This window comes from Triticum aestivum, chromosome 2A, assembly GCF_018294505.1.
Source record: "Triticum aestivum cultivar Chinese Spring chromosome 2A, IWGSC CS RefSeq v2.1, whole genome shotgun sequence".
Classification (NCBI taxonomy): domain Eukaryota; kingdom Viridiplantae; phylum Streptophyta; class Magnoliopsida; order Poales; family Poaceae; genus Triticum; species Triticum aestivum.
In genome coordinates, this window is record NC_057797.1 from 730761825 (window position 1) to 730775773 (window position 13949).

A 13949-nucleotide genomic window follows, 5' to 3' on the forward strand; every position below is an offset into this window, starting at 1 on the left:
TTTGCAGGTTGCATTGGCTAGCGTCGTTCCTGCATCGCGACGAAGCTAGTAATGCCGTCTCTCCACGGCGATGAAATCGACGGTCCAATTGCCTTCAAGAGGTCAAGTGCCTCTATGAAGAAGAACATGCCCACTCCCACCCGCTCATCAGGAACTGTAGTGAAGCCAAACAGTCTTGGACAACATTGTCAGAAGAGTAACCTGAAAAGACTACGTGTGGAAGATGTCCTCATGTCGGATGATTCAGACGATGACAAACCTATTGCAGTAAGGATGAAGGTTTGTGAGAGGAAATCAAAGGAAATCATTAGAAAAGGTGCCATGCCAGATGGTGATTCTGAGGATGAGAGACCGATTGCATCAAGGAAAAATGTTCGTGAGAGGAAATTGACGACAATCAATGCAGGAGGTGCCAAGGCAGATGGTGATCGTGACCAAAATTCAGATGATGAGAAACCGCTGGCCGCGAGATTGGCCATTAGCAGCGCTGCTCCAAAAACCGGAGGCAATGTCTCTGATGATGATTCAGAGGATGACAAGCCACTGACTGCCCGTTTTAATCTTGTTACCGGGGGTGCATCCAGAAACTCAGTCGAAAGGAGAGGTGGTCGTAGTGATCAAACAGTCTCCGCTCTTAATAAGGACAGGTGGCCTTCAGATGCTTCTGACTCGTCGAGTGTCGAAAGCGAACCCAAGGATGAACCCGAGCACGATGGTCGAAAGAAATGGTCTACTTTGGTGCACAATGGTGTGGTCTTTCCTCCTCCGTACAAGCCTCATGGTGTCAAGATGCTTTACCATGGGCGGCCTGTTGATCTGACCCCAGAACAGGAGGAGGTGATGTACATAGAGAGAGCATCTCTTGATTATTAAGAACATGCTTCCGTCTTGTTTTTTTCATCTGCTACTTCTCTGTATTGCAGGTTGCAACCATGTTTGCTGTGATGAAAGACACAGAGTACGCATCCAAGGAAACATTTATCACCAATTTTTTCACCGATTGGAGAAAAATTCTTGGTAAAACACATATCATCACAGAGTTCGAGCTTTGTGATTTCACACCGATCTATGAATGGCATTTCCGAGAGAAGGAGAAGAAAAGCCACATGACATCAGAGGTACATTTTTATGAATTATAATGACAAAATTTAGTAGGCTGGACAAGGGAGATTTATCCTTCCTACATTGTCTGAAGTATTTAATCTTTATTTACAGGAGAAGAAAGCATTGCAGGAAGAGAAATCGAAACAAGTAGAGAAGTTTATGTGGGCTTTTGTAGACGGTGTTAAAGAGAAGGTTCATTTTTTACTGATATTTTTATTAAATATAACTTAGGCTAATGAAAATCTTAGAATAGATAGGTTACTGTTTTCCTTTGGGGGATTTTACACATATTCCACTAGTCTAATAATATTTACTTATTTCAGGTTGGCAATTTCAGAGTAGAACCACCTGGCTTGTTCAGGGGACGTGGAGAGCATCCAAAGGTACAGATTGCAAACATGTAATCACATATGTCTTTATTCTGTTTCAAGTACGGGACTTCAATTTAAGGCTCTCTATTTAATTGTTTTAGATGGGAAGATTGAAGCGACGCATCCGACCAAGTGATATTACGATAAACATCGGAGAAGAGGCTCCCGTCCCAGTGTGCCCTACACCTGGAGAAAGGTACCTTAAAATTGAAGTTACTGATGTTTAAAATTGGAAAATACTATTTGTGAAGGAATATTTTTTCTTTGAAACTGATGTTGGAATATTAATAAGTATATATTGTTTATTGGTCATGTGTTCTGCAGCTGGAAAGAAGTGAAACATGATAAAACTGTTACATGGTTGGCCTCTTGGAACGATCCAATAAACGAAAAAGACATCAAGTACGTTTTCCTTGCGGCAAGCAGCTCACTAAAGGGACAGAGTGACAAGGAGAAATATGAGAAGGCCCGGAAACTGAAGGTGAGAAAGTTTGTTCTATGATTCATAGAGCTTTTGTGACCCCATGTGCAATAATTGTCCTTCTATGGCCGTGGCAGGATTACATAGGCAGTATTCGGGCAAATTACACCAAGGATTTCAGCAGCAATGATCAGAGGAAGAAACAAATTGCAGTGGCAACATACCTTATAGATAAACTAGCCCTTAGGGCAGGCAATGAAAAGGTATATCGTCATCGAATACTATTCCCCTTTTATTCTACAATGTTGCGACACAATTTTTGTTGGCAATCTACTGTACCCATATATATAAGCTGCTGCATAAATTGTTCTGCTTTTGCATGGTGATCATTCTTTCTTTATCAAAAATCTAGTCCTTTCATCATACATCTGTGTATAGTTTTTTTTGTTAATTTCTATATATTTAGGTTTGAGATTCATTGACATATTTGATCATGCTACTTCAATCCTTTTTAGGATGAGGATGAGGCAGATACTGTTGGTTGTTGTACACTTAAGGTTGAAAATGTTACTTGTTTGCCTCCAAACAAGCTTCAGGTCTTGATCTTCATTCTTTATATATTCTTGATTGTTGCTCACTACGAGTAATTAATTTCTACTACTGTTTATCTGATATTTGCTCATTGCCTTTTCAGTTTGACTTTCTTGGTAAAGATTCTATAAGATACTATAACACTGTAGAGGTTGAACTAGCTGTATACGAGGCTATTAAGGAATTCTGTGCAGGTATTTCCCAATGCTATTTTCCCATCCGTCCATCTCTTCTGAGGAGTATTAACTACTTGTCAACTATTACTTGTCAAGTAATACCTTCTGAGGAGTATTATTTACATCTTTTTCGTGTATTGGTTTTCTAGGTAAAAAGAAGGGAGGAAATGTCTTTGACAAGCTTGATACAACTAAACTAAATGCTCATCTCAAGAACTTAATGCCTGGCCTGACTGCAAAAGTCTTTCGTACATACAATGCTTCCATCACTTTGGACACCTTCGTAAGTTGAATGCAAATTTCACTCTCTGCTCTCCACCATTATGTTGCAGTACTGTTTAGGCTCGATGAAGAGATTGCCTCAAGTACGTCGCAAGTAAAACATTTTAGGAGCCTCTGTCGTACTGTTTGTTTTTGTATTGTATCATTCATAGCTTCAGATAACCCTGTTATCTACTTCCTTACCATATTCCCAAAATAGAATGTGTAATGTTATCATGTCTAATGTGATTACCATGTTATGTCGTAATATATTTTTGATCGGAATAAATATACGTGTGATGGTATTACAGTTGAACAAAGAAACAACAGATGGAACCGTTGATGAAAAGGCTAAAGTCTATCAACGAGCAAATAAAGAGGTAAACGCTTTCACTCACTCTTGCATCATTACTATTCTTGACTCAACGATATTTCTCGTTTACTCAGGTTGCTATAATCTGCAACCATCAGCGTGCTGTCCCAAAATCACATGATTCCCAGATGAATAAGTTGAATGAAAAGATTAATGAATTAACGGTTGGTTGTTGCCCCCAAATGGTTAATTATCTCAAATTTGTGCTCGCCCCGCAAACTTTTTGTCATCGTTTTATTTCTTTCTCCAGGCTCAGAGGGATCAGTTGAACGTAGAATTGGAGAAAGCAAATAAACTTGTGTCTAAAAGAGCAAAGAAACGAAAGCTTGTAGGCTCTGATGGAGATGCGAAGCGAAGGAGAAAATTGACCCCTGAAATGTACATCTCAGACACAGATATATCATTTTCTTTCTGTACTTGCCCGATCAAAGAATGGGGACAATCTCATACATAATCTAAATTTGCAGGTTGCAGAAGAAGTTATCGCAGGTTGAAACTAGGATAGTGGAAACGGATAACCACAAGAACAACAAAGAAGATTTGAAGACAGTGGCACTAGGCACATCAAAGATTAACTACCTTGATCCTAGAATTACTGTGGCGTGGTGCAAAACCCATGAAGTTCCTATTGACAGGGATAAGGTACCGTAGTTTGAGGGACTACTTCTTGCTTCTATTATGAGTTATGCACATAGCTATTAACCTCGTGAGTGCATGATCATACTGCTCATGTTCATATGTCTCTAACTCTATGCATATAGACCCCAATTCGTCTGATAGAAATTAAGCTTCCTACGATGTTTCAAAGTTGAATTAACTACACTGCACTCATCAAATTAGTTGTGTGCCATACGTGTGCTTTGCTCTATTATTTCAAACGACTACTTGTTTAATTGTTACTGGCATTTTACAGTCCTTAACAAGCTGTTTGGATTGGCTATTTTTGTGACAGATTTTCACCAAGACAATTCTGGAGAAATTTGCATGGGCAATGGATGTCGACCCAGATTTCAGATTCTAAGGATTGTCTGGCTGTCTGGTCAATCGGTACGTCCAGGATCATGTGTTTTTAGAGAGAGTCCAGGAACTAGGATCATGTTGGCCAATGGCCAGTGGCCACTCTGTGGGGACAAAGACTAGCTCGACCAGTAGAGTAGATTGTTAGTGTTCTATCCAGTAGAGACCGCTCTTTCTTGTACAAACAGTTTGAAATGTAATACATAAATTTATTGTTTCTGAGCGGCAGGTATGCATATTGTGTTTTCTGGCTTGTGTTTCTTGGCAGCGACTAAGCCTTGTACAACTTCTCTCTCGAAGCCAGCTTTTGTTTCGCTTTATAGACAAAGCCATAAGGTCGATTGATACAGTGAGTTGAGAAAACACTCTTACAAAGCCATTCAAATAAAAAGCTAGGCAAAAAAACAACAACAACGCATAAGAAATGCACAACATGCCACCAAGCAAAAGCACATAAGTAGCGGAACCACAACTAGTAACAACAACTGAGGTACGAACCATCAGACTTCATTGCCGCACCCCCACCATCTGTAAATGAGAGGAGGCAAAACAAGCCACCAAACGCTAGTACCAGGGATGCAATGCGTGATGATCCAAGCTTGCTCGAAAATGCCTCCCGCACGACAACCAGAGGGAGGGTAATGACATAGTGCGTCGCTGCCACATCCGTCAGAACAGACCAAGTTTTCACTCGGAGCACGACCAAAGTGAGGGAGAACACCCACAAGGCCACAATAGTGCCCCTAGGAGGGACGCTACACCTGTAGGCGCCGCCAATGCCGGCACCAAAGCACAGAGCTTTCAATTGGTATTCCATCACACCTCGTCAAAGGAACCTGGCTACCGAGCCCACCACAATTGGATCCCAGCCTCTAGATCAAGATCATGGCTCGGCCAACACAAGTGTTGACAACATTGCCACGGCCACCCTCCTAGGGGCACCATTGAGGGCATAGCTCACCGTCGACCACCACCCTGTCCCGACTAGATCTAGACTAAGACGGGTGGCACCAACAATGGGCCCCTTTCTCAAGAAGATGCGTTATTCTTCGTGTATTTATTAAATCTTCTTGTGAATGCAAAAACTCACATGGTAAATGATTTGTGGTACTTAGTTGAAAATGGATGGTGTTGGTGGAGGAGGATGCCTCAAGGGACCTACCCGCTCAAGGATCTTGGTAACATATATGCGACCTCAGGTCCACAAGTGGAGGTTGCAGATACCGCACGGACTATCTAGACTGAAACTTTGATGCCATCTTACTTTATAGCAAGTTTGATGCCATACTATGCTTGCTCTGGATTTTATCATGGTTGTATTTACCAAGAAATGTTTCCCCTTTCCCTCACTCAAAAGGTCAAAAAGGACTCGAAACTTGCACAGTTTTTTAGAGTAAATTCCACATTTTACCCCCTAGATAGATATGCATCTGGGACACTAATTACCCCATCGAGTGGAAATTCGTTTAGAATACCCTTTGCGAAGCTTTGGACCCTCGTTTCTGATGCGTGTTCATTAGGCAAAGTGTGAGGTGACGCCCCGGGTCCAAAAATATCTAGACGACGACGAGGAATGGAACTGATGGACAAGAGAAGTCTGGGCATGATCATAAATGATGCCCTCCAACCTTTACACATTTTTTACGAATCATTGACGCAAGATGCTGATCCTATCTAACCTAAACAAGCAAAACGAAAATTGGGGTAAAACCATGTTTAAAGTCTCCAAAATCTGATATTTCGAAAGAAGTTCCACTAAATAGGGTAATATGTGTCACAAATGTACAACTACAGGGTAAAAAGTGGAATTCACTCTTTTTTAAAAGCAAATTCAGTAATTTGTTACTAACTCTAACGTTTAGAAAAAAAAGATCTTGTAGGCAATTAGAACTGGGTCCAACCATATGTATTTCCACAATAATAAACCTATTGGTTCATCGTGTCACTATGTGTATGCATTGAAGCCATTGGAATGCTTACTCTTAATGATTTGCTAGGTGACTCTCTGTTCCCATTGTGCTAAGACGCGTGGAATGAATAATAATAGTTCGATTATTCAGGCAACGATTTCTTTACAACTGAAAATAGCCACGGCACACATTAAGCACTAGTCTACCTGAACTACTCCACGAGCCACGACTAGCTCATCTGCCTCGTCGTCCTCCGCCTCCTCGTCCTCGTATGCACCCATCCGGCCCGTCGCCGTCAAACGCAATCCAAGCGAAGATGATTGATCCTGTCAAGGCGATGAAGGAAAAGCAAATATCCGGCCACCCCCTGTATATATATGGTCGTCAGTATACGCGCTCAACCGGCGACAAAGTAATCATCCAAGAAAGAACCGAGCATAGTGATCAAGAACTCACCCGTCGGCGCCGCCCTGCGGCCCGTTGGTGAACATCGTCCGCTGCAGAATAGTTAAACCGGACGAGGGATTCAGATCGAGATTTAATTTACTTTTACACCGCTGAAAAAAGAGACCAACAGACGAAGGTGCACTAGCTTACATACCGCCCCGGAGGCAGAGTTGGCGGGCGCGGCGAAGGAGAGGCGGGAGGCCGGCCGGAGCGCGAGGCCGGCCGTGGACCGGAGCGCCGCCGCCATGGATCTGTCGTCGCGCGCGGTTCGCTGCAGACTCGAATCTCGGGGCGCGGGGGTTTCGATCGAGAGGAATCCGGCGAAGAAGCCAAATAAGATGCGCACGACGTCTATCACGGCCGTTGCCGCTGCATGCGGATCGGACCCACCGGTACAGTCAAATCGTATCTGGCCAACCCCTATACCTCGTATATACCGTGAAACAAGAAAAGAAAAACACCAGAACGCCCCACCTTGACCTACGTCGTACTCCAGCGGGCGTTCCAGATTAGTCGGACGAAGAAACGATCGAGAGGAATTCACCTAGCAAAACGGCCAGTGCGTCGTAAGGGGAGATTTTTTTTTTATAATCTTCAATAACCATGATCATATTTTGCTGCATTACCGAGATACATTATCACTCTCATTTTCGTGAAATTGTGAACAATTTATAAAGACCACGAACATTTTTTAAACATGTGAATATATCTGAAATCATGAACATTTTTACAGTTTTCGAACATTTTTCTAAAATCATGAAAACAATGAATTCATGAAGATCTTTATAATATTTGCAAACATTTTATTTAAAACGTGAACATTTTTTAAAATATTTTTCTTGAATAGGCGAACATTTCTAGAAGTGATGAACATATTTTTGGAAATTGGTGGAACAACTTTTGAAATGCATGATCATTTTTTGAATCCGCAAACATTTATGAATCAATAAAATATTTTGTAAGTCACGGACAGTTTTGTATTTTTAGGAAAATTTTCAATTCATGAACATTTTATGAATTGGCGAAATTTTGTTCAATTTCGTTAGTATTTTTTAAATACATGAACTTCTTAAAAAAATCATGAAACTTTTTTGAATTTCTGAACATTTGTTTTCAAAATTGCGAACACTTTTTGAATATGGGAACATTTTTAAAAATATCATGAACATTTTCTAATCCACAAACATTTATGAATTATTAAACATTTTATTTCAAAAATCACATTTTTTATTTTAAGAATTTTTTATGTCTTAAATTATTTAAAGTAGGAAAAACAAAGATTGAAAAGAAAAAGAAAAAAGAAAAAATAGGCCCCTCGGACATGGGCCGGCCTAAACAGGCGCGATGTGTCTTCTCCCAACTCACAGAGCGCAATATAGAAGGTTTATACTGTATGAGCCGGTCCAGGCAGGGATTCCCCTTTTTATCACTTATAGGTGACATCGGTGGGTAACATTTTGCAACTTTGAGGGCAATTTCGTTGACGTACCGCCACAAGCAATAGCCCCTTTATTATTAGGTATAGATTGAAGCTAATCAATGGACTTCACTGCCTTCTCAGCATATAGGTATTTCACGAATTGTGAATAATGGTATTGCAAACTAAGCACATAAGGACTAGGTATTGCTAATTTCTTAATGGGACTAGTATAACTAAAATTGAGCAAATTTTTACCAGCTTTAGGTACCACGAGGACCTGTTCAAGAGCTAAATGGAGTCGTGAAGTGAAGTTGTCTCTTAGTCAGCTCTTGAAAGATCATGATGTGTCTGCACAGAACGCATTGAGCAATGAAGCATGGAAGTATGGAAGCATGGACAAAGTAATACTTTTCAACTGAATACCAAGTTCAGCATGTCATTTGATGCTAGCCAAGTCAAGCAATAGGAGCAAGATTTGAAAAAAGCTTATCGAAGTGTCAAAGATTCGACATCTGAGAATGGTTTTGGATGGAATAAAGATAGAACGATGGTAGATGCACTAGCGAGTGTTTCGGGAGTGCAGCGTTTCTGCATCCAGGCTCAGCTGCACCTCCCAATGAACAGTAAAATTGAAAAAATAGCAAAAATGTTCAAACAAATCTAAAATTTTTACACATGAAAGTTAAGAGAATCTTCTAGGTGCGTGCCAAATTTCAAGTTTTTTGGACATTTGAGAAGATCGTGGCAAAAATAACAAATTTGGCTTGTCAAAGAAACTTTCAAGAAGTGCATTGTGTAGACCGAATTTTGTTTTTTTCACCACGAGGTCATCAAATGTCCAAACACCTTGAAAATTTGCACGCACCTAAAATAATCTCTCATCCTGCATGTGTAAAAATTTCAGATTTTTTTGAATTTGTTTGCTATTTTTTTCGAATTTACTCTTCACCGGGAGTAGATGAGCCCGTGCACCGTTTTGAATTATCGGTGTTTCGGCTGCATTTGCTGCTCGTAAGAACAGCAAGGGTGCCCTCCAATGTGGGATAAGTCTTTCCATAGTATGATGAATTGGCTTCGCTCTACGAAGGTTAGTGCGATATTATTACTTGTATTTTTTTACATCATGTTTGAGTCATATTTTTGTTGATGGCACTTAATTTTTTGAACATGACATATAGGTCACTATGCTCGTGGTATGGACTATTATGCAAGCAAGGTAACTAATGTGGTGAATTATGTTGATGAAAAGCCTAATTCTTATCAGTCGCCATCACCTACTTTACAAGGTGCAAGTGAATATGGTTTCCATTTTCCTATTGAAGGAGAGACTCGAGATTTAAATGTGGATAATGCCCAGCATTTATCATCACCTTTGCAACAATTGAAAACTACACCAAGCTCCACACAACCACCTACAGAGAAGCCTAGCAAAAAAAGCAGAAGCGGGGTACTAGTAAACCTTCAGATGGATTTCACGAGCGATATCTGAAGTTCAAGCAGGAAGAAATAGACCGATTTGCAGCAATTGAGGAGAAGAAAGCAGGTATCTAGGAGAGAGAAGAAAACAGAGGATCCCTACAACATTAATAAGTGCATTACAACTCTTGAAGATTTAGGGGGACTACAATTGAGTGAAATTCCGATGGCATGAGATATCTTCGAAGCAAAGAATAACAGGGAAGTTTTCTTGTCATTTTCAAGTAATGAACTACGATTGGCTTGGATTAAAATGGAGATTGCATGTAGCAACCTGGAATAGAACTAACATCTCGTGGCGTCATCTGGTGGTTAGCATATATTTTGGTCATGTGGCGATTAGATATATGTTGGTCATGTGGTGTGGTTAGCATATATATTTTTGTAGTTCGTGAAGTCCAGTATTTTGTATTATCAAATATGTATCTGCACCTATGCTAAAGGGGTGGGATCAAAATTATATAATGAAGTAAAACTTTAATATCCCAGTACATGGATGCTGACACAACTTGCAAGCCTTATCACTATGTCTATCTTCTATGTGATACATATTGCTCCCACATATGATGTGCTATATTATCTCCCATTTGATTTCCTGCTTCCCTTGAATAGTTGAAAGCATGTATGTCAGCATGATAGTTATGGTCTCCATTTGGTACATCAACAACCCGCTCCTGATCACAATATCCATGGTAGCATGTCGAAGATCAAATAGTTCCTTGTAATTTTGTGGCCTTTGACGAACTCTTCCTTTTTCATTTAAATGATACATAGTACCACAATATGGAGCAAGAAACTGTGGCGTGTTTGCATAACCAACATCCATGATATAAAATTTACCACCAGGCACTTCGAAACCGTGATTAAGTGCATCATGTAGAACTCCTGCATCTGAAGCTGATCCATCCCAACCAGGATGTATATGCACAAATTTCAAAGAAAAATCGCAAGCAACCATAACATTCTGCGAGATTGTTTGCTTCATATTTCTGTATGGCTCTTGATGACCCAACCGAAGCTTTAATAGGGATGTGAGTACCGTATATATCACCAATACAGTTCTGCACAAAAACAAGACACATCCGTCTCCTCCACTGCCCACCACCAAACCGGCAGAATTGCGCCGCACAGCTGTCGCCCTGATTCGAACGCCTTGCAACCGCCGCCATGCCGCCGAAGAAGGTCTCAAAGAGCAAGACGGGGTTCTTCGTAGTGTGGGCGAAGCCGTCCGACAACTTCGGCGTCGAGTTCTGCGACGACCACCGGCGCTGCTGGCTCGACACATACCACACTATCGACGAGGCCACACGTGCGTATGATGTGGCTGCGTGGCGTGCCAGGAGGCCGAGGACGGAGCTCAACTTCCCAGAGATTGAGACCCGTGCGGATGCGGAGTTCCTCATGCCAGAGAATTTCCGGATGGACGAGATGATAAAGAAATAAGAAGAAGCCGGTCATTCGCGTTGCCGACCCCTCGACGAGGCCGGGGATGAAGAAGGGGCTGAAGAAGGAGGACGAGGCCGACCCCTCGACGTGATCCCTGTTAAGTCTGACTCATCGAACTAGGTGACTCGAAGGAGTAGGACGAGGGGTGCAACGACCCTAGCAAGGATGTGTTCTGGCAGCAGTTCAAGTGCTCTGATGACGAGTATTTTCATCTTCGATGTAGTTCAAGTAGTTGCTTGAACTAGTAGTAGTCCTTGGAGTAGTAGTATTTTGATGGATGTAGTAGTTTGAACTATGTTTTAATTAGAACTGTGTTTAATTATGTTTTAATTAGAACCATGTTTAGTCATGTTTCAAATGAAGTAGTAGTTGAACTTGCTATGTTTGAGTTATGTTTGAAATGAAGTAGTAGTTCAACTTGTTTTACATCTTCAAATATATCATCTGTTGGAGTAGGACACCAAATACACATCATATGTTCTAGTTGGCTCTTTTATGGAGATCTAAAAAATACTTTTACATCTTCAATTATCTCTCTCTCTCTCTCTCTCTCTCTCTCTCCTCTCTCATATATTATTTTGCTTATTAGGAACACGTGTAGGGATTGACTCTAATAGTTCGTGTGTTGCTTCCAAAATTTGGTGGAATTATATACACACAATTATACTTCTCAATTTATCTCTCTTGAATTCTCATCGTAGCTACAATTATTTTCAAGGTATCCAATAGGTTTTTCTACTTCCTTAGATTACTATGGGTGTGACTATATAACATCTAGATGTGAGATAAGTCTTTTTTTTTCCGACAGAAGTGTGACAAAAAAATGCAAGCGACGTGTGCACTACACAGAAATTGATCTCGTGAACCCATATTAGGAAATGACAGCTCCTACCGCTCCAACCAACAACTGTTGTTGACAATTAGTAAACCGGAAACATTTAGGAACATAGCACAGCGTCCAGATTAGAGAACATGTTTGAATTTTTTTGGAACTTTTTTAAAGATTGTGATTTTATTTTTGAAATGTCCGATATTTTTAAAACAAAAACAATTTTGAAATTTTGAAAATGTATTTTCAAATGTGAATAAACTTTATAATTCAGTTTTTTAAATAACAACAATATTTGGTATTCAGAACAATTTCTTCTCAAACAAAATTTGAAAACATACACAATTTTTTAAAATCCCCGAACAGTTTTAGAGTGTTTATTCTATTTTCAATTTAATAATACATTTTCAACAAAAAAATTGCTTGTACAATTTAAAAAATGTTGAAATTTTGAAATGTTCATGCATCTCAAAAAGTTGGGTCCAACTATGTCACATCTTGATGTGAGATAATACCTCACATCTAATTATGACATCATCCCACATCAGCAGATAAATGAGCCTCACCATTGTATTGTTTGTTTCTTTTCTTTTGTTTTCTTACTATTTTTTGTCTGTCACCCACGAAAAAGTCACGCACCCACTCTGCCGCAACTCAGAAAAAAAGGTCGGACCCTAGTTACGAGTTGATGGTGGACTTGCAATTGGGGCAAAACAAAGTCGGGTCTAGGTTGCGAGTTGAGGACAGACTCACAGCTGGGACAAAAACAAGGTCGGGCCCCAGGGTGGGATTGCAACTTAGACAAAAAAAGGCCGGGCCCCCGTTGCGAGTCGTGTGTGGACTTGCAACTGGAAAAAAAGGGGACACCAGTTGCGAGTCGAGGGTGGACTTGCAATTGAGACAAAAAAACAGGCCCAGTTGCGAGTCAAGGGTGGATTTGCAACTGGGACAAAAAAAAGATCACACTCTAGTTGCGAGTCGAGGGTGGAGTTGCAACTAGGACAAAAAAATGTTAGACCCAATGGCGAGTCGAGGGTGGACTTACAATTGGGACAAAAAAAGATCGGGCCCCTAGTTGCGAGTAAGGGTGGACTTGCAACTAGGACAAAAAATGTTGGACCCAGTTGTGAGTCGACGGTAGATTTGCAATTGGACAAAATGTTGACCCAGTTACGAGTCAAGGTTGGACTATCAACTTGGGGAAAACGATCGAGTCCAGTTGTGAACCGATGGTGGACTTGTAACCGGACAAAAACAGTCGGGCCCAGCTGCGAGTCAAGAGTGGACTTGCAATTGGGACTAAAAAAGACAGGCTCCAGTTGCGAGTTGGGTGAACTTGCAACTCGAACAAAACAAAATTGAGCCTCAGTTGCAAGTCGAGGGTGGACTTAAAACTGCGGCAAAAAAGTTTCAGCCCAGCTGGGATTCAAGGATGAAATTGCGGCTGAGAGAAAAAAAATATCAAAGTCCAGTTGTGAGTCGAGCATGAGATTGCAACTTAGACAAAATAAGGTCGGACTTGAGTTGCAAGTTGAGGGTAGACTTGCAATTCGGAAAGAAAAAACAACCCATGTTTAGTGGTGGACAGCCAACAAAGAGCAAAAGAAAAACCTAGGACATAAAAATAGACGACAAACATAGTGAACACAAGGTTAGATGTGACATAATTATGTCACATCTAGATGTGTGTTAGACAGTCTCATTCTGTTTTATAAAAAGCTAAAGTAACAATCGCTAGTAGCACGGAAGGTATGAATTAACACAAAATTACATCTCTATTCTCCCACGTAAGTCGTTTTGGCCGTTCAATCTTACATTATTAGGAACAGAGCGCGTTGGTTTTCTCGTCTTGTTCTTCTCTACCTACCTCGTCCTCCGATCCGTCCTCCTCGTGATCCGACGAGCCCCGGCGGCCCGGCCCAATCAATCGCACACGTGAACATACCAATTCCGACGAGGGCAAGGAAGTGAAAGCAAAGATCCGGCCACCCCCTGTATGTAGACTCTAGTCGTCAGTATTACGCGCTCAACCGGCGATAAAATATTCAAACTGAGCATATACTAGGAGTAGTAATTACGAACTCACCCGGGTGGCCCGTCGTCGAAG

The 13949-nt window shown here is 41.0% G+C and overlaps 1 protein-coding gene across 1 annotated transcript; it reads left to right on the forward strand.

Annotated features, from left to right (window-relative positions):
- Positions 1-4550, forward strand: LOC123186278 (DNA topoisomerase 1 beta). Its single transcript, XM_044598063.1, has 15 exons — positions 1-837; positions 924-1118; positions 1216-1296; positions 1428-1487; positions 1577-1671; positions 1800-1956; positions 2034-2159; positions 2412-2492; positions 2591-2681; positions 2813-2946; positions 3236-3304; positions 3372-3461; positions 3548-3675; positions 3765-3939; positions 4250-4550. The coding sequence occupies exons 1-15, from the start codon at positions 52-54 to the stop codon at positions 4316-4318; spliced, it is 2337 nt and encodes a 778-aa protein (XP_044453998.1). The 5' UTR covers positions 1-51; the 3' UTR covers positions 4319-4550.
- The last annotated feature ends 9399 nt before the right edge of the window (positions 4551-13949 follow it).

Coding starts and splice junctions, on each gene's coding strand:
- LOC123186278 (XM_044598063.1), top strand. CDS start 52: ATGCCGTCTCTCCACGGCGATGAAATCGACGGTCCAATTGCCTTCAAG. Junction 3,676..3,764: donor AGAAAATTGACCCCTGAAAT/GTACATCTCAGA, acceptor CTAAATTTGCAG/GTTGCAGAAGAAGTTATCGC. Junction 3,940..4,249: donor TTCCTATTGACAGGGATAAG/GTACCGTAGTTT, acceptor TTTTTGTGACAG/ATTTTCACCAAGACAATTCT.